Source organism: Pogona vitticeps, chromosome 8, assembly GCF_051106095.1.
Source record: "Pogona vitticeps strain Pit_001003342236 chromosome 8, PviZW2.1, whole genome shotgun sequence".
NCBI lineage: Eukaryota > Metazoa > Chordata > Lepidosauria > Squamata > Agamidae > Pogona > Pogona vitticeps.
The window spans coordinates 29469431-29495720 of record NC_135790.1 but is presented as its reverse complement, the minus strand read 5'-3'; the positions used below and the strand labels follow the sequence as shown (position 1 = coordinate 29495720).

General features: G+C 60.2%; 1 protein-coding gene across 2 annotated transcripts in view; it reads left to right on the top strand.

Annotated features, from left to right (window-relative positions):
* SIK3 (SIK family kinase 3) overlaps positions 1–26290 on the top strand; it is a 72420-nt gene that overhangs the window by 43642 nt on the left and 2488 nt on the right. The window contains exons 3-24 of one of the 2 annotated variants that reach the window (XM_072979374.2): positions 258–321; positions 3908–4069; positions 4929–5053; positions 5725–5848; positions 8190–8308; positions 9109–9219; positions 9326–9469; positions 10050–10127; positions 10227–10336; positions 10705–10867; positions 11128–11283; positions 12166–12236; positions 14152–14289; positions 17942–18092; positions 18309–18434; positions 19080–19165; positions 20482–20594; positions 20864–21203; positions 21739–22661; positions 25025–25194; positions 25417–25549; positions 26003–26168. In XM_072979374.2, coding sequence (XP_072835475.2) covers positions 258–321; positions 3908–4069; positions 4929–5053; positions 5725–5848; positions 8190–8308; positions 9109–9219; positions 9326–9469; positions 10050–10127; positions 10227–10336; positions 10705–10867; positions 11128–11283; positions 12166–12236; positions 14152–14289; positions 17942–18092; positions 18309–18434; positions 19080–19165; positions 20482–20594; positions 20864–21203; positions 21739–22661; positions 25025–25194; positions 25417–25549; positions 26003–26160 — 3765 coding nt within the window. In that variant the 3' untranslated portion in view covers positions 26161–26168. The remainder of the gene's footprint in view (positions 1–257; positions 322–3907; positions 4070–4928; positions 5054–5724; positions 5849–8189; positions 8309–9108; positions 9220–9325; positions 9470–10049; positions 10128–10226; positions 10337–10704; positions 10868–11127; positions 11284–12165; positions 12237–14151; positions 14290–17941; positions 18093–18308; positions 18435–19079; positions 19166–20481; positions 20595–20863; positions 21204–21738; positions 22662–25024; positions 25195–25416; positions 25550–26002; positions 26169–26290) is intronic. The other variant, XM_072979375.2, reaches the window with a different exon arrangement.

Below are 26290 nucleotides of genomic sequence, written 5' to 3'. Positions count from 1 at the left end.
AATCTCTGGAAACCAACTTCCAACATCTCAAACCTGAGTTTGGTTTCCACGCATTTTAACAGCTTTAAGGCCCTCACGATTGTCCTTGCCTGGCCTTGTATGTGAACATCCCGCCGCTGGGCGCTTCTAATTTGTTGGAAGTGGCTCCTATGCATCAGAGATGCAATTCACAAAAGAGGAGTCCAATTAGCATGGCTTCCTTCTCTCCCAGGCAGCCTCCTTATCTGTCACTTTTTTTTTTTTTTGCCCTTGCACAGGTTATGGAGACGGAGCGAATGATTTATCTGGTGACCGAATATGCCAGTGGAGGGGAAATATTTGGTAAGTGGGTTTATTGCATTCTTTAATCAGATAATGTACTTGGTCAGCTCAGTAAACTTAAAATAGCTGACCCTCCTCTCTGCTCTTGGTTAGGCAGTGCCCTTTTCAGGTCCTGGAACTTTCCGTTCGTCAAAGCCTTTGGAGGGGAGGGCTGGTTTTCTTGCCTTGCCCCGGAGGTATAGGATGAAGGCGCTGGGCTGCCTCCTATGGCCAAAGCCCTGTAAAATGGACGCTGAGGAACAATGAAGATAGTTTAAAAATCCTTTCCGAAGCCTCTCTGCTGATAGGCTTGGAGTCTCCGTTTCCCTACCCCCCCCCAATCGGGCTGTGAGGGCTGGCCTTAGGGAAGCACGGTGGTTAGGGGGGACTGGGCGGGCCTCGTGCATTGCAGGCATGAACGGGGCCCCCTTGGAGTGGCCCTTTCCTCTCTCGCAGGCAGTCTGGGGCTCCCTGCTGGCTGCCGGCAGAGGCTCCTGTGTGACCCTGCCTTCCTAGCGCCACCCCTTCCATCCTGCTGGCCTCCCCGGCTCCCGTGCTGGCTCCAGCTTCCAGTCTATTTCATCCTCCTCCCAAATGCCCCGCTAGAGTCACTGGTGCATTTTGTGGTCGCTTCAGGGGAAAGGGGAGCGAGTGGCTTCAGGAAACAGAAGCCCGTTTTGGAAAGAAAAAGTCTCCGTCTTCCGTGACACCTTCCGGACCTAAGGAAGCCCTTCTTGAAGGAGCTGGAAGGCAAAACCCCCGGGGAGCTCCCTGGGCCGGCCGCAGAGCTTCTGTTCAGTGTCTCTGCCCCTGGGCGGACGACTTGTTCCAGCCTGGCCGGCTGGCTGTGAGCGATGAATCCCCCCCCCCGCCACCCGGGAGAGGAGGAGGCTCCCCTCAATGGGCTGCTCACAGGGCAGCAGCTCTGTTCATTGCACCCGGTCGTTAGTTTACGCTCCAGCTCCTGCCGTCGGAGGGCAGCAAGGAGGCGGAGGACAAAGGGAAGCGGTGGGATGCCTTCCATGCTGAAAGCGACTCCCCAGTTCTTGCTGGCCAGCCATCAGGAGCAGAGCTTGTCAGGGTGCAGCCTCTGCAGCAGTGGGTGGGCCGCTAGCCCCAGACTGGACTGCCCATCCAGGCAGATGGTTTGGTGGCTGGCCGTCAAAGCCCCGTGCCTGCTAGATTCTTAAAGGTCCCGATCCCGTGCTGGCCTTGCGACTCAGCTGAGGGATTCCCTCTCTGTGGATCCTGACAGCTATAAGCAAAGGCCCAATCTGGCCTCCTGGGGGCTGCCCTGGTTCAGGTTGGCCAGGGTCCTGATCCCTGGAACACTCATGCTTTGGGGTGACACCCCAGAGGGACAGAGCCGCCGCTGGGTCCATCCGACCCTTTCCCATTTGATCCAGGGAGGTTTTTCTCCCATGTCTTTCCTGAGGAGTACAGCTTTGCCAATTTCAGACTGGTGGGCAAGAGCTTTTCAAAATAATCCAAGGATTTTTTCCCTATGCAGTGAAAACTTTTATTTGAGAAAAACAAAGCAAGGTCAAGTTTGGACACAAGAAAATGAATGCAGAGTGTCTTGGCTGTTGAGATAAAGCCCTGATTGTGCTTAGAAAATCCCCGTTCTCCTTGCCAGAAGGCTTTGTTTCCCGTTGCTAGGCATGGGCTTTGCCGGTGAGGGTGGGGGTGGGGGTGGGGGGGGCAAGCAAAGTGTCCTTAGCAATGTCATAAATCGTCACCGGAAGCACGTCGGCCACACGCACAACACCGACCAAGCTGACAATTGGGTTTGAGCCCACCTGGCACCTGGAGGCTAGGCGGTCACTCTCTGGAGTTGTGGTTGGGGTGGCGGGCGTATGGGCGGCAACTCCCCACCCTGTTTTCCGTGCCTGGAGATCCTGACTCCCAGGTATTGGTGGGGAGCCAGTGTACGGAAGGAGAGAGGAGGCAGAGACAGGAAGTGGATGCGGGGGGGGGGTTGTCTTACTACGGTGTGGAGATATGAAGTGAAATGAGATTTTGAGCCACTCCCGGTTCCTTTGCCTTTGTTTTTATTTTACTCATTGCATTTATCCCCCACCCAAAGCACTCCTCTGGGCAGCTAACTACATTTTAAAAAGCAACCCCGGCTTCCCATCCCTGCATTTCTCTTTTCCCTGGCTCCTGGCTCTTAGACCGTGGCCGTCCCTGTTTTAGAAGGAGGCATTGGGTCACACCAAGGAAGGCAAGAAGGCATGGCCTCCCCTTCTGCAGCCCTGCTTCTTCAAGCCATCTGGCCATGTTAGCCTCCAAGGGAGCCAAGTGGCTGGTTGGGCAGCTCTGCTGCCTCTGTTGTCCGGCAGGAACTCGGTGTTAGGGAGGGAAAGTGGGAAATTCTGCTCTGGAGAGCCACAGTCCAGCGGGAGTCTTCCACCTGGGTGCTTGCTGTGCCAAAGGACTCGGTCATTAAAATGCCCAGACGCAATCTACTGTAACTACACCATAAATGTGCCTCTCCAGACAGAGGGCAGCGTATTTATTTCAATGTTGCCTTTCTAATAGATTTTGCTCAGAGATCCTAGCTATCCCGTTTATAGGCGCCCCTTCCCAGGTAATCTTTCTTTGGAAAGTCTGCTTCTTGGAAAATGTACTCAGCGCACCGTTGAGAGATGACTTGGTGGGCCAGCTTGAGGTTGGCGGTCCCAGAGAGACCTCCTTGAAAGAGAGGCCCTCTGAGTAGGGCGAGGGTCAGAATAGATAGACCACCGAGCCCTCGGTTGGGAGGTCGAGGCAGCAGGTCAGCAGAGCCAGGAGCTCCCTGGCAGGCCCCCAAGCAAGCCTGTCACCCTCCTTTCTAACAAACCCCAAACCACGTGGGGCGGTGCTGCGTGCTGCGGAATGGGGGGCAGCGGCTCCCCTCTGCACCAGGCCAGACGGCCCCTTGTTCTTGCTAAGGCTCCTTCGAGGCCAGACCCGGGACCTGCCGAAACACTTTTCCCTGGCCAGACTTCCAGTCGTTCCCTTGGCAGCGTTCCCTTGGCAGGCAGCCTCCCCGTCCCCAGTTGTGAGTGTCCAGCTGAAGGGTTTTCATTCATTAACTGATGATCGTGGAGAGAAGGTGGGGGTGGAGGAGAAAGCAGGGCTTTGCATGCAGAAGGCCCGAGACTCCATCGCCAGCCTGTCTAGTGTCCCACTGAAGCATCACCCTGGTGCAGAGGAGGCTGAGTGGCCATGCAGTTTGCACTGCGGGCTGCGGGCTAGAGTGATGACGCTGGATTTACTCAGGCCCAGCTTGGAAATGGGAGGCTGCCAGTCAGAATAAAATAGTCCAGGCATGTTAAGCCATGGAAGGGCTTCTTCTCTTGTAGATCTTAGCTCCCTCTACCTGTAGAGCCACCTGCAGCTGAGGCCGACGTAGGTTGGGATGTCTGGCAAGCCAGGCGGCTCAGTGTCCATCTTGTCCTTCCGTCCCAGCAGGGGTCTTGGCTCCTCGTCCCACCACTCCTTTGTGCCGTTCTTCCAAGAGCAGGTAGCCCTGGCCAGGTCTCGGCCGTGGAATTCAAAGAGCCACATTGTGCTCTCATTGATTTTCTTTCTCTGCCTAAACCCTTCCCCCCCCCCCCCCCAGATCATTTGGTGGCTCACGGCCGAATGGCTGAAAAGGAAGCCCGGAAGAAGTTCAAGCAGATAGTGGCCGCTGTCCATTTTTGCCACTGCCACAACATCGTCCACAGAGACCTCAAGGCAGAGAACTTACTTCTGGATGCCAATCTGAATATCAAAATAGCAGGTCAGCTGTTTTTACTCACACCTGCAGGAGGCTTTCACTAAGGGCTTTGGAGCAAATGTAGCCATCAGGAGAAAAGAGGACTTTTAGAAGGATCGTATGGTTTGAGAACTAGCAAAGAACAGGAAGAGGAGAGGAGGGGCAACCCTTTCTCATCGTACACTTGCATAAATAGTGGGATTTCTCAAGTGTATGTGTTGGGACTGTTTGTAAGTGATTCAGAGTCAAGGAAGGGGCAGTGAGGCTGCCAAATTGCTGATGACGTGGCATTATTGGCATAACCATTAAGAGTGACGGCAAAGATGCCTCTATCCAAACAGGGAGAGTGGGATTTAAAATGGCAGGCGTGATTCAGCGTGAGCAAGTGTACGTGACGCACTTGGGGATAAACGCCTAATTTCCCATCTGTGCTGGGGGTGGTCTGAGCTGGCAGTGATGGGCCAGGAAAGGGTTTTGAGGGTAGCTTTGTGTCTCGGTGTGTGGCTGTTGTGGAAAAGGTGGATTCCATTTTGGGGAGCCCTAGAAAAGGAATTAAAACAAGACAGCTGTTTGGTGGTGCGGTTATACAAATCTATGGTCGGGTGGCCACTCTTGGAGTGCTGGGTGTCCTGTTCTGGCCCTCCCCTCGGCTGGCCTTCCAGGAAGCCACAGCTGCTTTCTCTGGTCACTGCTGGACAGACAGGAGTTGCCTCTGGGCTTCTCCCGATCGGCTGCAGCAGACAGCCCTTGAAGCACTTCCGCGGGCTGTCAGCTTTCCCCACTGCTGAGCTGATGCCAAGGTCAAAAAGGCGCTTGAAATCTTGATGGCTGATCGGTGACACTGGCTAGCCACTGAATCTGTTCCCGACTTGCACTGTTTCAGATTTTGGATTCAGTAACATCTTTACACCTGGCCAGCTGCTGAAGACCTGGTGCGGAAGCCCTCCTTATGCAGCCCCTGAACTGTTTGAAGGGAAGGAGTACGATGGGCCAAAGGTGGACATCTGGGTATGACCTGGAGACGGGTTTGGCATTGCTAGGGTTCCATCTTCTTCTTTTTTCAGGAGCGAGAGTCAAAGAATAATAGTGTTGTAGATCTGGAGGGGACATCAAGGTCATGTGACCCAAGCCTCTTTCAGCACCTGAATCCACATGGGAAACCTCCCTTCCCGGGGAGGCCATACCTGATAGAGAAGATTCTACCATTGAACGACTGTGGGGAAATTCTTACTAAGGTTTAGTCAGAGTCTCCTTTGCCCCCATAACTTTGGGTGCCGAATCCTGGAGTTGCAGAACACAAGGCCACTCCGTCTTCCAGGGGACAGGCGGCCCTTTTGAGACCTGCAGAGGCCTCTCTTACCACCTCTCCGTCTTCTAAACTCCAGGCTAAATGTCCCCATCCCCTCCCACCCCCAACTTCCAGAACACGTTCTTACTAGCTGGTATGAAAAGGCCTCTTTTTGTGATTGAACAGATTTGTTTAATAAGCCAATAGTTGACTCTCTCCCCGCCCCCCCCCCCATCTTTGCTTGAGCTCCTCTTGAAAGGGGCTCGTGAAAGAATATGGTTGGGAAGCTTTTCTCACGAGGCTTTGCTGTACAAAGGCTGAAATTGGCCTCTGATGGTGGTTGCACCCAATGGGTCTGACCGGCCTGTGCCTGTGGTCTCCTCTTGCGCAGAGCCTGGGTGTGGTGCTCTATGTGCTGGTCTGCGGAGCCCTGCCTTTTGACGGGAGCACACTGCAGAACCTGCGGGCGAGGGTGCTGAGCGGGAAGTTCCGCATTCCTTTCTTCATGTCCACAGGTAAGGTGCCCTGAGCGGCAGGCCACGGCAGCCCCTCTGTGTGTGTGTGCGCGCGCATGTGCGTGTGCGTGCGTGTGAGCGCACGTGCATGACGTCCTCCTCGGCCAAGTGGGACTAAGTTCAACGGCTCCATCGCTGGCACACAATGCAAGAGCAGGCGGCGGTCTCCTCTGGGTCAGAGACGGGAAGGCGGCAAGGGCAAGGCTCGTTAGGCTGCCCAGGAGCTTACCAGGCAAAACGTCTTTGGCTTTGCTGGGACTCGTGGCTGCTTTGTCTCAGGTGGCCTGCCAGGGATCCTGTCCTTTCTGGAACAAGTGGCCGCAACAACATCCCTTCTCATCTGAGTTACAGCATTGCCCTTCCAAGGGCCTGGGGGATGAAAGGCATTGCTAAGACCTGCTCATAGGATTCTAGAATGGCGAGGGAAAGGGCCTTGCTGGGACCCTGTTTGGGGGGGGGGAATGGGGCCAGCTGGCTAGCCAGGAGGTGGCCTTTTGTCCTGCCCCCCTCCCTCTGGTCTGGGAAGCGCCTGCACCCATCCAGTGTGATCCAGGGCCTTTGGCATCACCAAAGGATACCATTCTGGATGTCTCTGAAGAGAAGAATGGCATAGAAATGAAATCAATGAAGACATCCATTCATCCATGTTACATCTGGATTTTTGCCAACCCCGATTTCTTTTCCTGTGGATCAGGAGAGAAATGGCTTCAGCCGGAAGGACCAGTAGCTACCACTCGGCTGGCCCCGTGGAGCTGTGACAGTTCTATGTCCAAGCCGTGGCTGGTGGGGATGAGTCAACTAAGCTGGCTCCCTCCATGCCTCCTCCAGTGTCGTTAGAGAAGGGAGATGGGATGGTGGAGGCTGGCTTTCTCTCTCCCCCACTCTCCAAATGCCCTTGGTTTCAAGCAGGAGGTCTGAAGCTGGAGGGCTGGCAGCTTGGATTTGCTGAGGGGCGGGAGTGGAGAGGCCTTTGTAGGGTGGCCACAAGCAAGTGAAGGGCACGCGGCCGTCTGACGTCACCAGACCAGCCTTTCTCTGAGCAGACAATGTTGACCTTGAGGAAAAGCCATTTCCGACCTGCTTTCAGAACGACTGCCAGTTTTCTGCTAGCATTATTAATGCGGTCTCCTTGTGACGGAATGATCAGTGATGCCACCTGAGGCTTTTTATCACCCAAGTAACAAGTCACAGCTTCAGGAGCCCCTTTGGTAGCTGAGGTAGCAAAGAGACCGCCTGCCTGCCTGCCTGCCCTGAGCTACGACCTGCGCCAAGGTAGGAGGCAGGCCCAGCGAGCGCAGCCAGGATCGTACCAACTAGGACAGTCCATCCAAGAAGATTGGGGGGAGGAGGAAAGTAGCGCTGGGGCCCTCCCATCCTTTGCTAGTCTTGCACACCTCTGGTTCTCTTCTCTCTCTGGGCCTCCCTGCTCTCGCCTGCCTGTGCCGCTGGAGGCCCTGCACGCCTGCCCCGGGGTGTGTGTGTGTGTGGGGGGGGGGCGGCAGCACTACAGTAGCTGGCTGGTTGGCGTCTCTGTTCCAAAGAGCGGTTCCCGTGGGCAGACCCTCAGCCATCCCTCTCTTGGGTTGCTTTCCTCCCTCTTCAGAGCCTTTCTGTGAGTGTCGCTGGTGGGGCCGGGTGGGGGACGTTGGGTGGGCTAGACGAGGAGCCAGCTGGAAGTCTGCCCAGTGACTTGGCCTCAGGCAGCGGGGGGCGGGGGGGCGGAGCTGTGCACCCGCCTGCTGGGTTCCTGGCACCCTGCCCTCTGCGCTTCTCCTCTGCCAACCTTGGGAGGCTTCCCACTAGTCCTTCTGTGTTCTGCCTGTGGCTGCTTGTTCCGCCCTCTCCTTCCATCGGAAGGGTTCCTCCTTGGCCGTTTCCTGCCTCAGGGGCCTATGCGGATCTGCTCTGGACATGCACTCGGAAGGGCCAACGCTGTCACAGCCTTCCTAGTCCTTTTTCCCGACTTCCCTGGGTCTTGGCTCCGGTTTGCCCTGGAGAGGAGGGGCATCCTCTCCAGCCCCACTGGCTGGCCAGTTTTTCATCTTCTTGCTTAGCTTGGTATCCTAGCATATGGACTGCTGCCAGTAGAGTGGCTGCTCGGAAGGAAGATGGGTCGAGAGGGGCGGTGGGCGCCCAGGCTCTTCCCCCTTCCAAAGCTGAGCCTGCCCACAAGTCTCTCCTGTGCCCTTTGAGGCAGGAGGTCAAAGGCACATGTTTGGGGTCTGTCGGATTGCAGACCCCGCCTGCTGTTGCTGCCAACGGGCTGTGCAGATGCTGAAGGAGGGCTGCCCCGGCCCTCAGCCTTCCCCACCCCATCTCCTTGCCACATGCTGTCTTGCAGAATGCGAGCACTTGATCCGCCACATGCTGGTGCTGGAGCCGAGCAGGCGGCTCTCCATGGAGCAGATCTGCAAACACAAGTGGATGAAGCTTGGCGAGGCCGATGCCGAATTCGACACGGTGAGTGAGACAGGGTGGTGTGGGGGGGCGTTCTGAGTGGTGTCCAGATGCCCCCCAAGCAAGAGTGGTCAAGCTCTGTGTTGAGTTGGCTGTCGGGCGAATGGCTCCTGGGCTTACCCATCCCTGTGAGATAATAAGCTGTCCAGGCCACCAGCCATGTATGTCATAAATGGATGCTCTGCGGATGCTTGATCAGAAGCCCATGTGCCAGCTTGAGCAGAATTTGTTTAGCTATCAGGAAGAGGAGGCGGGGGAGGGGACATAGGCTGAGGATGCGTAGGGAAGGGGAAGGGGAAGAGGAAGTGGAAGAGGAAGAGGAAGGGGAAGAGGAAGGGGAAGAGGAAGGGGAAGGGGGGATGCTAGGAGTGGAGGCTGAGTCAGGAGATAGCCCAGAGGCCTCATCTCTTGCTCAGCTGCTGTTTTCAAAAGACCTCTCTGACCTTGAGGGCTAGACACTTGAGGATGGGTGTTGAGTGCAGGGATGTATGTGTGTTATTAAAGCCAGCCCTAGGAGCCAAATTCCACAAATGTGGGGTTTTGCAGGTAAAGCATTGTGTTAGAAAGGCTGTAGTGGTGGGAAGTGGAGAAGACATCTGTGTGCTGGCTTACCGGGGGGGGGGGGCACACGCAGAGGCCTCCGTGGGCTCAGCCCTTTGCCTCAGAGTGAGATGCCTCTCCGCACAAGACAGCCTCTCTTTCTTGGTGGGGGGGACATACCCCTCAAAGCTCCTCCCCGCATGGAGGCTTCTCCTTCTGCTGGGAGCGTCTGAAGCACCACGGAAGGGCTGTGTGTTTTCCAGCTGATCGCCGAGTGCCAGCACCTGAAGGTCGAGAGGCAGATGGAGCCCCTGAACGACGAGGTGCTGCTGGCCATGGCTGAGATGGGTCTGGACAAAGAGCGCACCCTCCAGGTAGGGGCGGTGCGGGGGGCGGCGGCGGTGGAGCATCTTCAGTCCCCTTGCCTGGGCCAGGGAGCAGAAGGGTGACTGGACCATTTCTGTTTCTCTGCCCTCCCAGTCCTTAAGAACCGACGCCTACGATCACTACAGTGCCATCTACAGCCTGCTCTGCGATCGCCTGAAGAGGCATAAGAACCTGCGCATTTCCACCCAGCCTAGCCTTCCGCGGAGCATGGCCTTCCCAGCACCAGCGGGCATCCAGGTCAGTCTGAGACGAGGGCTGCTCTGTTCCAGGGAGGAAGGGCCTGGCGTTCAGGAGCCTGTCTCCCTCTACCCTCGGCAAAACCGGCTGCTTCTGTTATTTGGGGTGGGGGGAAGGCCAGCAGCAAGAAGTCCCTCTCCCTGTGACCTTGGAAGCAGCAGTTGTGCGTCTGTGTGGACAAGTGGATCTGTCAAAGTACTTTGGAGGCAGAACTTGTGAGCCTTCCTCCAGCAGGGCCTGGCCCACCCTGTTCCCTGTCCCCCAGGGACCTCTGTCTCTCCTGGCTGCTTTAGCTCTCAGGCCCTCACAGTTCTCCCTCCCAGCCAGCAAAACCTGAAATGGGCTCAGCTACCCTCTGACGTCTCCTCCTCGGTCTCTCTGTGCGTGTCTCTCTCTGGGGGGGGGGGGATGCTGAGGTGGCAGCCCAGAGCCTGGTGTGGATGGGGGGCGGCCTGCCCGCATGGTGAGGGGAGCGTTTGGGTGGGGCCTGCCGCTGGCGCTGAGCAGGAGGGGCAGGGCCTGCAATTCCAGTGGCTTTCTCTCCCTAGCCCTCAGAGTTTGGATTGTGCCTCCTTTGCAGACGGAGCAGCCAGGCAGCACGGTGGGCCTCAGTGTCCCCCAGGTGCAGCTGATCAACCCAGAAAACCAAATTGTGGAGGTAAGTGCCCTTCCTCTCTCCCGGGGCCCTTCCAAACCCTTTCCTCCTGCGTGTCTTCTTGCGCCCTTACTCCCTTCTGTTTGTGTGCCTTTGCTGCAGACGGATGGAACCATGAACCTGGACAGTGACGAAGGGGAAGAGCCCTCTCCGGAAGCTCTGGTCCGCTATCTCTCCATGAGGAGGCACACCGTGGGGGTGGCTGACCCTCGGTGAGTGTTGCTCCCTGGCTGCTGTCCTTTCCAGGTGATGCTGGGGCGTCCGTCCCCCCCCGCTGCCGCCCAGTGCTGCAGCCTTCTGGCCGAAGAGCCTGGCTTTTCCCTCTCGGTGGTGATTTGCTTGGTTCGAGTTCCTGAGCCCCCTGGAGGAACAGCCTTCCAAAGTGCCTGCTCTCAACAGCGAGGGCTGGAAAGCCTCAGCCCAGAAAATGGTGGGATGGCTGCAGAAGCCTCTGTTGCTGCTGCCGCCACTGCTGCCACCACCTCCTCGTCTTTCCCAGGAGCTGCGGGCAGAGGCAGCCTGCATGCAGAGGCTTGGAGCACCTTTCTTTCCTCTTGAGTGGCTTTGCTTCTCTTTGCAGCACCGAAGTCATGGAGGATCTCCAGAAGCTGCTGCTGCTGCCGCCAGGATCTCCCCGTGTCACGCCACAGGCTCCCTTCCTCCAGGTGGCCCCCAACATCAACGTGGCCGCCAACATGCTTCCCCTGCAGCACCTGCAGCCCACCGGCCAGCTGGAGTACAAGGTACGAGGAGGGAGAGGCCTCGAGGGGACCTGATCTTGGCCCCTCTTCCTTGGAGGGGGCCCAACACCTGGGGCTCCCGTCAGGCTGGCGGACGGGCTTCTAGATCAGCTTTGGAACGAGCAAAGGTTGGGCAGCCGTGTTCCCAAGATCTCCTTTGCGCTGGAGAGGCTTCTGGCCCCACGGCACCCTCCCTCCCTCCCTGCCCCTTTCCTCCTGGCTTTCAGGTCAGGAGCTGGTAGAGACGGAGGCTTCTTTTGCAGGAGCAGTCGTTGCTGCAGCCCCCAACTCTCCAGCTGCTGAACGGGATGGGGCCCCTTGGACGGAGGGCCTCAGATGGGGGAGCCAATATCCAGCTCCATGCCCAGCAGCTCTTGAAGCGCCCCCGGGGCCCATCGCCGCTTGTCACCATGACGCCAGTAAGTAACGTGGCCTTTAGGGGCACTCCTGGCAGAGCCAGCCTTCTCCCACTCCCCTCCCCTCGCCCACCCACTTGCTTCCTTTCATGCTCTCGCTTTTTTGCGTTTAAACCAGAGGCCTCGTTGCTGCTCTTTCTTCGTAAGCTGGCTGAATCGCAGAGAGCTGGCTCGGGGGTTCACTTTTCACAGTTCTAGGACGGCCCCAAGGCTTGCGCCACCAGCAGGGAGGGCCCAGCCATGCGCCAGCCGCAGGTCGGAGAGGGTCAGTTTGCGATACGTCTCCTGGACCTCCAGTCGTCTTGCCCGCTGCCCTACTGGCCCCCGTTCCTACTGGCCCCACAGCTGTGGATTCTCTCCTAGGACAGGGGTCTCCCTCTCCCCTCCAAGTCATAGGCAGGAAAGCCCGTCCTGGTCACAGGTCCTCAGGCAGAAGGCGTTGGATTTCCTATGGGAGAATTTGTCTAGAGCTGCACCCACCGACACACAGTTGATGGAGCCATGCTTTTTTTTTTTTTTTTTTTTTTGAAAGAGAAGCTTGAAAGAGGCAGACCCCACGTCATACACGACATAGAGAATCACAAATCAGAGCATCTTTTGGGAGCAATCTACGTCGGAGTGGGAATGCTTCTATGAAACGAGGCTGTCGTAGTCCAGCTGTGGTTGAAGTGCTTGGCAAGCTTATCTCTTGTCCTGGAGGTTTAGGTTCTCTGTGTCTGTTTCCCTCTAGCTCCGGACCCTTCCTGGACTCCTTTAAAGCCACTGCAGAAGTGAGGAGTTCCTGCTCTCTGGATTTGAATTGGGGGCGGGGGGCTCTTTAGGGGTGGGTCTAAATTTCTAGACTCCTTTCTGCAGACCCCAAGGCTCTGCTTTTCTTTTCTCCAGGCAGTGTCCGCCGTGACCCCCGTGGATGAAGAGAGTTCAGATGGGGAGCCAGATCAGGAAGCCGTGCAAAGGTAACCCTCTTCCTGTTGCTGCTGCTGCTGCTGCTGCCACCTGCTCTTTGCCCCAGGGGTCTGGCAGGCGGTTTCACGACGACTGTGCTTCAGGTTTGCTTCTGCCCCCTGCTTCGTCCGTGCTGCTCTGGGAGCTGGGTTTTCACACGGACTTTGCTATAATAGCGACGCGCCTCAACTCCCTTCCCTGGTCTTCCTACTAACCTCTTTGTGCTGACTGGGTGGGTGGGCACAGCTTCTTCTAGTGCTTGGGGCTGCTCTATAACCATAGCCTTCCAACTCAGCTGATCCTCCCCGGGCTCTCTGACCTCTGGGCACAGGGGTTGAAGACTACCAAGGGGCAGAGCTGTTGAAGCCACGGGCCACGCTGCCCTTCCAGGCGTGGCCTTCTCTCTAGCTGGCCTCCTGGGGAAAGACGGGCAGGTGGCCTTGGTTGTGATTGTCGAGCCGCCAGGGGTTTGCCACAGTTTGGAGGCCAGCCTTCTGAACTTTGGGGCATCCAGACTTGCTAGCAGAGTTCTTGTGGTTTGCCTAGAGCAGGCGCCTCGCTGAGGGCAAGCAGAGAAACAGGGCATGAAGGCTTGAAGGGTCATTTGATGTGGAGTTCGGATGCGTCTGGATGGGGCGCCGTGGTGGCAGGTCCTCCTCTGGCTCACTCCTGTCTCTCTTGGCACATGTCTGGGAACCAGGGCAACACGGAAGGTCTGTCCTTCTCTCCCCTCCTTTCTCCGTTCACATCCCTGTGTTGGTGGGCAAGGGAGCCAAGCTGCAACCCGTGAAACTGCCTTGGGTCCTGTGGAGCCAAGAGGCTCCCCGAGTGAGGCCTTTGCTCCCTCTGGCCCAGGATGGTAGCTCCTTTGATCAGCCACAGTGGTCCAAGGTCTCAGGCTAGGAAAGGCTCTTCCGGTGCCTCGCCTGCCTGCCTGCCTGTCTGAGGGGAGATGCTGTCAGGCATTCACTCACTCACTCACTCATGGCTTATTTACTTACTGCATCTGCCTCCTGCTTTTCTTCTGTTTTCAGGACCCAAGACAGTTTCTCACCTGAGTTAAAAGCAAATATAGCTAAGGACCTGATCAGTTGTAATGTTGAAGCACAAATAAGAAAAGACAGAATGAAAACCATTTAAAAGCCCGCTGTGGCTCTCCCTACTCTCTCTACAATAGAACAGGGGAGAGAGGGAAAGCACTGTCACTGTCCCCGCTGGGTGGCAAAAAGGCCATTCTTCAGTCACTAGTCGGTGGCCCAGGGCAGGGAGGGGGCCAGCCTGTCCTTCCTCGAAAGAGTGCCCCCCCCAGCCCGGAAGCAACTGGCAGTGGTGCCAGGAGAAGATTCTGCCAGCCTAGCCTTGGGAGCAGCTCTCGGGTGGAAATAGCCCGCCCCTTGCAGCACGGCTTAAAGGGTCTGGAGGGATTGTCCCCCTTGGAGGCCGGGGGGGGGGCGGCTGCGCCCCAGCTGGCTCTTGTGCGGAGGACGGCCCCTGCCACCGAGAACCTTTTTCTGTTCAAGTTTGCTCTTCTCCCCTGGAGGGAGCCCATCAGCTTGAGGGACAGGCAGAACCCCTCCTTCTCTTCCTCCCCCCCCCCCCGCAGAGTCGATAACCCGGCCCTTTCTCGCAGCTGCTGGGGTGGATCTGCTTTTAACGCTTCCCTGCCCGCCCCTTGCTTTGCTTGGGTTTTCTGTAGGCTGGTGATTCTGGTTTCTCCAGCGTGGCCCTGGGCCCCAAAGGGCCAGTCTCTCTATCCCCTCCTCCACATCCCTGCTCTGGGGCCTGCCTCACCCCCATGCCCACCCCCAAAGAGTGAGGCCGTGGTGTGTGGGCCCCCGTCCCCCTCCCTGCTGCTCTTGCTCCCTCTTTGGAGCGCTCCAGGCCGCCGCCCCCCCCCTTCACTGAATGCGCTCCTGCTTGTTGCAGATACTTGGCCCATAGGTCCAAAAGGCACACCCTGGCAATGACCAACCCCACTGCGGAAATCCCGCCCGACTTGCAGAGGCAGCTAGGACAGCAGCCCTTCCGCTCCCGGGCTCCGCACCTGGCACCCGACCAGCACCGGTGAGTACTGGCACCGGCGCTTGGGGAGCTCTGCACCAGGGGAACCGGCGCTTGGGGGCAGAGGGCTGCACCCCGCTCCACCCCAGGCCGAGAGAGGCTTGAGGCGCAGGCCCATGGCCTGCCCCCCCCCCAGCATTCCCCGGGCCGGTCTTGTCTCGAGACCTTCCTGAACGTCCAGCCCCTGAGGCGGTGTCAGGCCAGAGAGAACTGGGCATGGGCAGCCATGGGTGCCGGAGGGCTGGCCTTGGCCAGCAAGACGGTCAGCTGCTGAGTCGGTCTCCCAGGGAGCAGGGAGCCTCTGCCACGAAGGAGGGGCCGAAGCCGGATGCACGGGCCCCCTGGGCCCTCCTGGGGAAGCACTCCCGGGCTCCACCTTGTCTGAGTGACCAGGGGGAGCACGAGAGAGCCGAGGCCCTTGCCCCGGCTTCGTTCTTGCCCCTGTGATGCCCTGCAGGTGGTCGGTCAGGGGCAGAGGAGCAGGGCGGCTGCCTCTGGCCATGAGAGCCCGTGCCCCAGCCCTGGAGCACCTGCCCCAGGCAGCGGCAGGAGGGTGTCCCTGTGCCCGGGCAACCACGGAGGGTTCGGCTTCTCTTGTAGGCAGGCCTCTGAACCCTGGTCATGGGACCTGCGCCGCGGCGAGAGTTGGCAGGATGTCCCTGCTGTGCGGCCCTGCAGAGAGTCCCCTGCAAGGGGAGGAGGTGGGAGGGAGGGAGGGAGGGAGGGCAGTGGCAGGAGCCCAAGGGTGACCTTTGGCCGTTGCGACAGGGGGGCTCTCTCTCTCTCTCTCTGTGTGTCTCTCTCAAGCTGGGGCCACGGGAGAGCCCCGAGCTTGCCTGGCGAGGTTGGCCCCAGACAGGCTGCCTGAGGCCCATTGCGGCCCCCCCATAGCCTCAGAAGGAAGGCTGCCTTCCCTCCCCCCTGTTTTTGCCGAGGTCCCCCCTCCCTGACTGGCTTTGCAGCAGCCCCCCAAGCCCATGTTCTCCTTGCCCTCAAAGCTGCTGAGCTCGGCAGTCACCTCACCCGCCGGAACAGCTGAACTCTGAGCCCCGGGAGCTCTGCGGGCCCTGCCACGCTGGAGCCTCCGCTCCGATCCAAGATAAGGCCTGCTGACCCCGGGTAACTCCCGGCCTGGAGCCTCCGTGCGGCAGTCACCGTCACGCTGAGTAAACACGAGTCCTGGACGGGACAGAGGCAGCCGGCCGGGGCCGGGCAGGGCTTTGACAGGCCAGCCTGGCAGGAAGCAGTTTCTCTCTTGCCATCGCTGGTCGGGAGGCGGCCAATCCTGGTACCCCTTGCAGGTGCCCCCCCCCAGGGCCTGTCCTCCCCCGGTGGTTCTTGGCCTTGGCCTGGCATTGCCTGCCGGTCCCTTCAGGGCCTGAGCCGTTGGCAGGTCTTGTTGGTGTCCCTGCCCTCCCTTCCACCAGCACATGGGTGGCTGACCCCCCCCTCCACCCCCTGCCCCCAAAGCCCCAAAGGGCCCAGGGACAGGGGGAGGGTTTGCTTGCAGACCCTCAAGGGGCCACACGGTCAGGGGAGGGGTTGTTTGTGAGGAGATGGCGTGCCCTCTCCTCCCCTGGCCAGGGAGCAGCGTGGCCGGTTGGGGAGGATCTGGGCCATTTCTACACGGGGTCCCCTCAGTGACCACACCATGGTCACTCTTGACCGAGGGGGCAGGGGGGGCCCTGGGCACTGTCACCCCAGATGTAAGTTCTCCCAGCCCTGGGCTGGCCTGTTGAGTGTGTGTGTGTGTGTGTGTCTGTGAGGCCACCTGCTCCTTTTGCGGCCCACTGCCCGGCTGGAGCCTGGCAGGCCCGTTGCAGGGAGCCCATGAAACCCCTGCATGGAGGGAAGGGCAGGACTCAAGAGAGAACAGACGTGTGGGTATGCAAACCCAGGAGCAACCTGACAAATGGACCCCGCTGGGACTGGCAGGTGTCTTCAGTGGGTCTGGTGCTGAGCCGAGGACGGGAGCCACAGGGGCTTGGGGTCAGTGGCCAGGTGGCAGAGATGGGCGAGGGTTGGGGGGCTTCGCAGGGTGTCCGGAGTGAAGGGAGGGGGCTGGGGGCTGCAGCCTGGCGCCTTCCTGGCACACCCTCTTTCGGCTCGAGAGGGGGAGTTGTAGGGGCTCCTACGGTTTGGGCTTTCAGAACTCAAGGAGTCCCATCCCTGTTCTTTGGGGGGAACCCCCAGGCCAGATGATGAGAGGTGGGGCCCTCCAGGCGGTGGGGCAGCCCCCTCACCTTTGCGACGTTCCTTCAAGGGATTCAAAACGGGGCCTCCGCCAGACCTGTTTCTCTCCTGCGCTTGGCCCTTAGCAGGGAATCTCTGTCCTCCCCACCATCCAGTGGGGCCCCTTGTGAATCGTTCCCAGCGGTGCAGGAGTGGCCGGGGGGGGGCTGCTCTTCCTCCTTCCACTTTGAGGGCTCCTGGCTGGTCCGATTGGATGTGCGGCGCTTCCTGCTGAATTCGGGGAGTTTCCAAGCCTCCGTTCCCTACTGGCTTAGGAAGGGGCTGTGCTTGGCTAATGCCCGGGGCCCTCTCTCGGTTGGCAGGTTCCGTAGTGGAGCCAGCCTTGCTCCGCATGGGGAAAGCCGCTCGAGCACGGGCGCCAGAGAGAAGGCCGTAGCCCTCCGGGGAGACGGCTCTTCCTTCCAGGCCTCTCTGGCACTTGGTGGCCCAGGAGGACTCTGCGCTTGGGCTCAGCCTGCGGACCAGGGAGGGACTGGCTCAAGCCAGGGGGTTTCCCTCTTTTCTCCCTAGACGAGTGGCGGGAGGGCCACCTACTGCCTCCTCAGCAGCTGCAGCTGGCACCCTCTTCCCTGAGGCCCTGATTCCACGTAACCTGCTGTCTTGGGGAAAGGAGACAGGAACCTTGGAAAGGGGAGGAAGAGGGACGTCTAGCCGTCTCGCTGACCCAATTTGGGGGTCAGTGGGCGGCTGAGGCCACCTGAAGCCCAGCTTCTTGCCCTGGCCCCAGCGGAGTTTGCCCAGGCCCTCCTCTCCCGCTGCGCCCGTGATTCTCCTAACGAGCCACTGGATTGGGTCAGGGCTGGGCGCTGGCAGGCAAGCAGGGGAGCCAACTGGCCTGCTGCTCAGCAGCTCCTGCTTTTTCTCTAGAGACGGTCAGAAAGGGTTCCCCCCCCCGTGTTTTCTGCCTCCTGGGTGGACACCAGCCCGTTGCTAAAGATGGGAAGTCTAGCAGCCCCTTTGCGGGTGCTGAGGAATTTCCAGCCCCTGTTCATGGCTTGGAGACCTTTCCCCCCTTGTCTTGGCACTTGGCCCTCCACCAAAGGGGGGGGGGAGGCAGGTGGGAGATGCCAGCCCCATCCTCCCCCTTTCTCCAAGATGTTGCGCCACCCCTGGAGGGGAAGGCCGGGGGGGGGCAGGAAGGGGCCAGGGCTGCTGAGACGGCTCTGGAAAGGAGAGCGTCTGCCAGCCTTCCGTGTGAGATGAGAGGAAGCCGTGTGCGGGGTTCCTTCGGGGAGGCGCTGGAGCGAAGCAGCGCATTTCTGCTTCCGGCCTGCCCTGCAAGAGGGACGTTTGTGGTGGCTGATGCCTTTTGTTCCTGTGAGAAACGGCCGGTTCCCAGCCCTTGGGGGTTCAGCGGGGCCCCTTCTGACCTGTGCCCGTGTGTGTTTGTGTGCTCGTACAGCTACATCTATAAGGATTCCAACACGCTGCACCTCCCCACGGAGCGCTTCTCCCCGGTCCGCCGCTTCTCTGATGGGGCTGCCAGCATCCAGGCGTTCAAGGCCCAGCTGGAAAAGATGGGCAACCACAGCAGCATCAAGCAGCTCCAGCAGGTGAGGGGGTGGCCGCTGGGGAGCCTAGCAGGAAGGGTGAGCAGCCGCAGCAGCTGCTTCCTCCAACCTGAAGGGGTAGCTGTGATCCCGCAGTCCAGCCTCCTCTCCGCAGGGGGCCCAGGCCCAGAGGGACCCAGTGGTGGGGCTTCCTCAAGAGTCTGTCCTGCTCCGCCACGCCAGGCAGCAGCCAACGTGGGCACTGGTGGCTTGTTTCAGGAATGTGAGCAGCTCCAGAAGATGTACGGGGGCCACATCGATGAGCGGACCTTGGAGAAGACCCAGCAGCAGCATATCTTGTACCAGCAGGAGCAGCATCACCAGATCCTTCAGCAGCAGATCCAGGTATTGGGGCGTCCGAGGGCCGCAGGGTGAGCCCACGCTTTGCAGAGCCCTCGGCCCCTCCCTCTTTCTTGGAGGAACCGCAGCTGCTGCTCGGTGGAGCGGGCCAGGCTCTCCCGTGCAGGATCCCAGGTGCAACCTTGGGTGTAGTTTGAGGCAGGGCTGGGAAGGACTCAGGCCAGGGTTGCTGCATAGAGTCCATGCTGACACACTAGCCATCATGTTTGCTCCTCCCCCCTCCCCTGGTGAATTCTCCATCAGCCTGCAGTTCTCCCCTCTGGCCTCAGTGGGAACGGGTTAGGGTGTCCTTGCTGGCCAGCCCCCTGCGTCCTTGGTCTGGGTGGCACCTGGGCAGTCGCAGTTCCTTTGTGGGTATATCCATGCCCTCCTCTGCTCCCTGGCAGCTTTCTTTCCCCAATTGGCTCTCCCTTGCAATCACCCCACACGCTTCCTTTAGCCTTTGGCCGAAAGGGTTCTTCCTGCAGGGAAGGCTGTGCTTGACCAGCCTGCTTCGTGCTGGAGTGCCCCTCAGCCACCACTCCTGCTGGCCCCGGCTCCCACCTTCCCAGCCTGCCTCCATTTTGCCTTTTGCCAATGGGTGCCCCTGCTGAGCGACCTCACTTTTGCCTGCCTTCCTCCCTCACACAGGATTGTGTCTGCCCTCCTCAGCCCTCTCCGCCCCTCCAAGCTCCAGGGGAAAACCAGCCTGCGCTGCTCACTCACCAGCTCCAGAGGTAAATAGCAACTCCAGCCCTGTGTCCTGGGAGGGGGGGTGCAGGAGGCTTCAGGCGAGCTGAGTGGATGCTCCACCATCTTGTGCTGAACGGCAGGCCTGCTCAGATCCCAGAACCGAAACAGGCAAGAGTTCCCTTCCCCATGCATGTAGACCCAGATACGCAGCTAGACCTGAACAGAACATTCTTTGAATGTTTGATCAAGTTTCCCCAGACAGACAGACAGACCGGCAGACTGGAGCCATTCTGCAGGGGAGCAGACACTGCAGGGAGGTGGTGAGACGGCTTCTCTATCAGGAAAGGGACGCGCAGGGGTTGGGAAGGCTGTGTCTCAGGCAGGGCAAGATCAAGGCAGGCCTTCTGCTGAAGAAAGTGTCAAAGTGCAGTGGCCTTGGCTGCCGGCAGGAAAAGAAAGGCTGAGTGAGGATTGGCCAGCAGCTGTGAAGTCTTGCTTCCCGGTTTACAGAAGTGTGTGTGTGTGTGGGTCTCCTGGTAGGAGGGCAGATGGCAGGAAAGTTCAATGAGTTGGTCAAAACCTTATCATTGCAGTATGTAAATTAGGAATTTTGGAACACGGGCAATTTCAGCGGGAACAAAATATTTATTAAAATTCGTGCCACTTTTTTTCTGGTTTAACCTACTTGGCATAGTTGGGTTTTTTCCCTTAAGAAAAGAAAAAAACCATGAGTGCCTCCCGCCTCCAGGCCTTAATTTGTGTCAATTAGCATTGGAGGGTCAGTGACCAGGAGGAAATGCTGAAGGTTGTAGTGGCCCCTCCCCTTCCGCCCCAGCTGCTGCTTTTGGTGTGGAGGCCCTCCTGTCCCGTTTCCCCCCCCCCGCGCGCCACTTGATTCGTTGCAGGCGTGACCCAGGCTGGCTGGCGCATTGCCTGGCCCAAGTGCACCACGGGATGTAGGGCCTGCCTGTGCCAGACCATCTCCCCAGCCTTGCAGTGGAGGAAGAAAAGGGTGGACGGCAACATTCTGTAGGGTGGCGAGGGAGAGCCCCCCCCCCACTACCTGGCTGGCTTTAAAGGGCAGTGAGGCGGATGGAGAACAGAGAAGGTGGTCTGTGGCTCACGCATCGCAATGGCTGAGGAGAAGTTGCTGGGGTAGGCGAGGGACCCTCAGTCCCGTTTGCGAGCTTTCAGGGGTTGGCCCAGATGGGAACAGGGTGCTGGGTTATCCTTTGGCCCCGATCCCACCTCAGAGCTCTTCTGACGTTCCCCATGTTCTCAAAGACGGCTGTTCCACATCCTCCAATACACTGGTTATTTCTGAAAAGATGCTCTTCCCTGTGTCCCTGTGTGTGTATAGGCTACGGATCCAGCCCTCCAGCCCCCCTCCCACCCACCCTAGCAACCACCTTGTCTTCAGGCAGACGGACAGTAGCTCCCCTCCGGTCAGCAGCAGCATGCTCCAGAGCCATGGTAAGTGCCAGCGAGCCCAGGAGCTGCTCCTCTCTGGCAAGCTCCGGTCGGGTCGCTCCTCATCCTTCTGGAGGGCTTCTTGCTCTGGCGACTCGGCCGCAGGAGGCACAACTTCCCCCCCCCCCATCCGTCCGTGGAAGCTCTGCCTGCCTCGCCCTCGGGGCTTGGCTGCAGAGTCTGATAAAGGGCAGCTCCTGGCCCCCAAATGGCTGAGACTGGCCCTCCCTCAGGCTGAGGCAGTGGTTAATGGACAGGGTTCCTCTCTGCAGGTGCCACCTCGCCATCACAGTTCCAGGGGATGCCTGCCCACGGAGCCCTCTTCCAGCAGCAGCAGCAGCAACAGGCTGGCAACTGCTCCCCTCCCCCCAGCCTACCCCTCTCCTGCCTGGGGGTGCAGCAGCCGGGCCAGGGGCCTCCGGTCAGCATGCAAGTGCAGGATCCTGGAGAGGTGGTGGGCAACAGCCTGCTACAGGCTGGGCGTGGCATGCCGATTGCTCCCAGTGCCAACCAATTGCAGATGCACCAACGTGCCAGCCTGCTGGCCTCCTTGGCTTATGGACACAGACCTCTCTCCAAGCAGCTCAGCGCAGACAGTGCGGAGTCACACAGGTAGGGCATGTCCGTGTGTGTGTGTGTATGTGTCTGTCTGTCTGTCTTGTGTGTCTGCAAAATGGTTGGGGTGGCCCTGAACCGCTGGCAGCAAACATGCAGCATGAGAGATGCTCCACAGGCCACACCCTGCCGTGCCCCCCTTGGCTCCCCACAGAACACTCAGCTTATTAGTGGGGGAAGTGGATACGAGGCGGCCTTTTGCTGAGATGGTTTCTGTGCCAGGTGAAAGCCGGGCAGATTCCTGGAGGGGGTTTGTCCCTCTCTGAGGCGTGCTGCCCTGGCCTCAGATATGCTGGAGGGAGGCAGGGCAGGGCAGGGCAGGGGCAGTGATCTCCACCGTTCTCTCTGGGAGATGGGAGGGCAACCCTCTTTCCCCCCCTCCCCCGCCTCCCTGTGCTTCCATCCCAGGCAGGCAGGCAGGCAGGCAGGCAGGCAGGGAGGGAGGGAGATTCTGGGTTCTGCTGGGCTTGCCTTGCTCAGCGCCTCTGAAGAAGACCCCCCCCCACGCTTCTGTCTTTCTCCACCCACACAGGTATCCGTCCATTGGTTACGACCAGGTGCTTCTGCCTCCCCACCTGTTCCCTGAGCAGGCCCGTGTCTCGCCCGGCAGCTACAGCCCAGCCACGACAGCCGTGGGCTTCCCTCCCGCCCAGGCCCTGAAAGTCCCGCCGCTGGAGCCGTTTCCCCACTTCCCCCACGGTGCCCAGCAGGGGCAGCCGCCGCCGCCGCCACCGCAGGGGCAGCACTACGCCGCCTCGGCCCTCCAGCAGGCGCTGCTCTCCCCGACCCCGCCCGACTACAGCCGGCACCAGCAGGTCCCGCACATCCTGCAGGGGCTGCTCTCCCCTCGGCACTCGCTCACCGGCCACGCCGACCTGCGGCTGCCCCAGGCAGAGGTGGCTCAGCTGCTCAAGCGGCGGCAGCAGCAACAGCAGCAACAACAGCAGCAGCAGCAGCAGCAGCAGCAAGAGTTCCAGGAGCTGATCCGGCACATGAGCCAGGGGGAGACCGGACACGTGGCCAGCGGGGCCCCCCAGAGACCCTCGGACCGCCAAGCGCTATCTTTGCCTTATCCGAACGCTGACCCCTACCTCCCCCACCGCCCTCATCACCCGCACACCAGCCCCCAGGCCCTCCTCAAAGTGAGGGCGCACGACGGCCTCCAGCAGGTGCCGGCCTCGGTGGTGGCCCACGGCTACGCCCACCAGCCCGCCCTGGTCCACTCGGAGAGCATGGAGGAGGAAGCGGGCTGCCTGTGCCAGGGGGGCCGGGACGGCTTTTCCGGCCATAAGGCCAGAGGTTGCCATGAGGCCCAGCTGCTCTTAAGCGTCGGGAGCCCTGGGGACGCGGACTCTCTGTTTGGGACTGTGAAGCCCGAGCAGGAGCTGGGGGCGCATCCTTACAGGCGCCAGCCGGCCGGCACATCCTTTTGTCGGAGCGAGGTGCCCTTCAGAGGTAAGGGGTGGTGAAGGAGAGGCCCTGGAAGGCTGGCCTGGCCTGAAGGTGGGGGAGATGCGGGGAAGGGGCCCTGGCTGGTGAACCCCAAGGAAGGAGGGGGTCTGCTTGCCTTTGGGGCCAGCGGTGGCGAAGGAGGCAGGGCCTTCGCCGCTCTTCGCGGTCTCCTCTCGGCTAGGAGGGGCTTCCCTTCTGGCCGGCTCTTCTGGTCCCTTGGGGTCTTTCTGGGGCCAGTGCCAAGTCTGGCCTTGGGAGCCCCGCTTTGCCCTCGGCTCCTGAGATGAGCCACTGGTCTCTCTCTCTCGCTCTCTCACCTGCCTGAGGAGCGCAGAGGAATGGGAGCGTGGGGCAGCCAGAGAGCGTGAAGCACTCGTGAAGGTGCCTCTGTCTCTCCCAGGCCCCACAGGGTGCTCTGGGAAGGCTGGGCTGGAGACGATTTTCTCTTCCTCTGTGGAGTCAGGCCAAGCTGCCGGGGCCATCCATTCCCTGGCTGAGCCTCAATGCAGCACGGCTCTTTCCCATGGGCTCTCGATCCTTCCTGGCTTGGCTGAATCCCAGCGTGGCCCCCCCCCCCCAGGCCCCTGGCAGGGGAAACAGACCTTCTCCCCAGTGTCCGCCCTTGCTCCCCCACCACCCCCACCACTCAGCATGGCCTGGAATCCTCTTGAGGCAGAATATGTGGGGCCTGGGGGGGTGCCAGCTGACTTGGGGGCCAGGCAGTCGTGGTGGTTTGTGCCCAGTGGGCTCAGCAGCTGGCGCTGATGCCCCCCTCCCTCGGGGCAAAGCAGCTTCTTTGGTTTGTTTTCCCCAGAAAGGGACCCTGGTTACCTGGCTAGCCTAGTGGAACCCTTCAGCCACTCCATCTCGGCCGCTTGTCACCCGATGTTGGCACTGGGCGGTCTGAAAGCCTGGTGGTGGGAGCCTTGGTGCCCGGAAGGGAGGCCCACCGCTTGGGCTCTCAGGAGCTGCATGGGGCTCGCTCCCCGCTTTCCAAGCATCCGTCAAGGGATTCCCTTTCAATCTTGCATCCCGCCTCTGCTCCTGCCACCTTTCTGAGCAGCAGCGGCAGCGGCGGGGGGGGGTTGTGGGCAGGCAGGCAGGCAGGCACCGGTCTCTTCCTTGCGCTTGGTGGATGCCCAGGGCCAACGAGGGGAGGGGTGGGCTCTCCAGAGCTCTGGGGTGCCTCTTGGTTGGGGGGCTGGGGGGGTGGGGGAGAGTGTGCTCTAGCAGGGAAGAGACTCTGAGGCCACGGGGAATGTCCCCCCTTCCTGCCTGTCGCAATGGCCAGAGGGTCACCTTGCAGATGGTAGGCCAAAGTCCAGCCTGTTGACAGGCGTGAGTTCTTGCAGCCTGAACGGACAACCAGGAGGCTTGGCTACAGCCATGCGGCGGCTCTGGGTGAGGCGGGCAGGGGAGGCTCTCCGTCTGCATCCCCCACCCCACCCCCCAGCACTGTTGGCAGACCACGCTGCCTTCGGGGACCATGGAGGGCACTTGTGCGAAGAGTGTCTGTGTGTGGGGGTGTCATTTGAGGAGCCTGTCTTCCTGCGCCACCTCCTGCTGAGGCCATAAATGAGGCCTGGCCTGATAGAAGAGCAGCCTTTAACCTCCCACGCAGCCGTTTGGGCAGGGGCCGACCTTTGGCTGACTCCTTGGCCGGAGGAGGAGGAGGAGGAGGAGGAGGAGCCGTGCTTGGAAAGCCCTGCCTGCCTGTGTGTCTGCCGTGGGACCTGGATGTCCTGCCAGGCAGGTGGACATAGAAGGAGAGCTCCAGGCATGGTCTCTTGGGGGGGCGGCATGGGGGGGGGATTCCGTAGCAGCAAAGGGGTCTATCTGTGCTTCACCCGGAGGGCAGGTTTTGCACAGATCAAAGAATGGGCACATGCTGCAGACAGCAGCCTAACGGGCAGGTCTGGGGGGTCTGTTCGGGTGCGTCAAGGGGTGCTTGGCTCTCCCACGTTACACCCCAGACATGGCGTGTGCATGCAGACCATACCCCAGAACATGTCTCTTCTAGCTGAGAACCCAGAGGTGTGTGAGGAGGTTGCAGGGGAGTGTTAAATTGTGGAGGCCCCGTGGGTGGTGGCGGTGGTGGTGGGGGGCATTCCTTGGATCATGACCACCAGGTCTTTGAGGCTCCCCCTCTCTCCCAGGACAGCTGTCAGCCTGCAGCAGAGGAAGGGCAGCCCCTGCCAGCCAGGCTGGCTATCTTGGAGGGGGAGGGGCCCGGCGTGCATGCTGGGCTTCTGCCCGGTTCCCCCTCCAGCCTGGCACAGAAGGGCAGAGGCCTCCATGCAGGACCTGAACGTTGTGCTCTTTCTGCGGTCCTCTTCTCTCCCCCCCAACCCCAACCCCAACCCCAGATCCCATGGCCACAGGTTGCATGGAAAGGAACTCGCCAGGGCACATGGAAACGGCCGATGCCGAGGGGCTGGGGGACTACTCCTCCTCCACCCGGGGGATTCCCAGCACGCATCACAGAGCCCGGCCCCTCCAGAGACACCACACGATTCAGAGCAGCGGCGATGCCTATGTACGTGGGGGAGACCAAGGGGAGGGAAAGAGGGGCCGGTCTGCTTCTCAGCTGGGGCTTGGAAAGCCACCGGCTCAGGGATAAGACCTGGGTGAGCTGCTCTCCTTGCTGGGCGCCCACTAGGGCATTGCCACTTGGCAGGAGGGTCGTGGGGCATCTATTCTGTGGTCGCGGGGCATCTATTCACTGGGGGCCTCCATCTCTTCTCCCTCCCACCTGCAGGTGCAACTGGACACTCTTCCAGGCATGAGCCTCATGGCAGGGAAGGCGCTCAGCTCTGCCCGCATGTCTGACGCTGTGCTCAGCCAGTCTTCGCTCATGGGCAGCCAGCCGCTCCATGACCGGGAGAGGGATGGTGAGTGGCCGGCCCCGGGAAGCAGTCAAGGACCAGGCTAAGGGCTGTCTGGGAAGGCTGGGCCCACGGGAGGCCATGCAGGCCCTAGGGCTGAGGCGCTGCATCTGCAAAGGGTGGTGGTGGTGGTAGTGGTAGTGGGGGGGGGCTTCGGAGTGTTTCGGGTTAGCTGTGGGACCTGTGCTTTTCCCATCCTGAGGCTGCACCTTCCCGCCAGAACACTACCTGCCTCGTTTGCAAGGCTGGGGAGGCGGGCAGGCAAGGAGGGATCTTTCCCTGGGCCGGGCTAGGCAGGCAGCCTGGGGGCGAGGTTGGCTCGGACTGGCAGGTGGGTGGGCAGGCAGGCAGGCTCCTCAGCTCTACTAGGTGCCTATGCAGCGGGCCTTTCCCTGGGTTGCCCTGGCAGCTGAATCTGCAGCCTGCCAGAAGCATCCCCTCTCCCTCTTGGTTTTGCAGATGGTGGGGAGAGTTTGGAAGGGGACGAGCAGCCCGATCTGGGGGAGGGCAGCCAGCACCTCAATGCCGCCTGTTACCCCTCCACGTGTATTACGGACGTCCTGCTGAGCTACAAGCACCCGGAGGTTCCCTTCGGGATGGAACAGGCTGGGGTCTAGAGGAGAAGGTGGGTTGCCATCAGTGCCGTTGGGCATCCTGGTTGAGGTCGGGGAAGGGGTGGGTCATTTCCCAGCGCCTGTCCGCCCCCTCCCGCTCAAGGGAATGGCCGGCAAGGAGGTGCCACCTGGC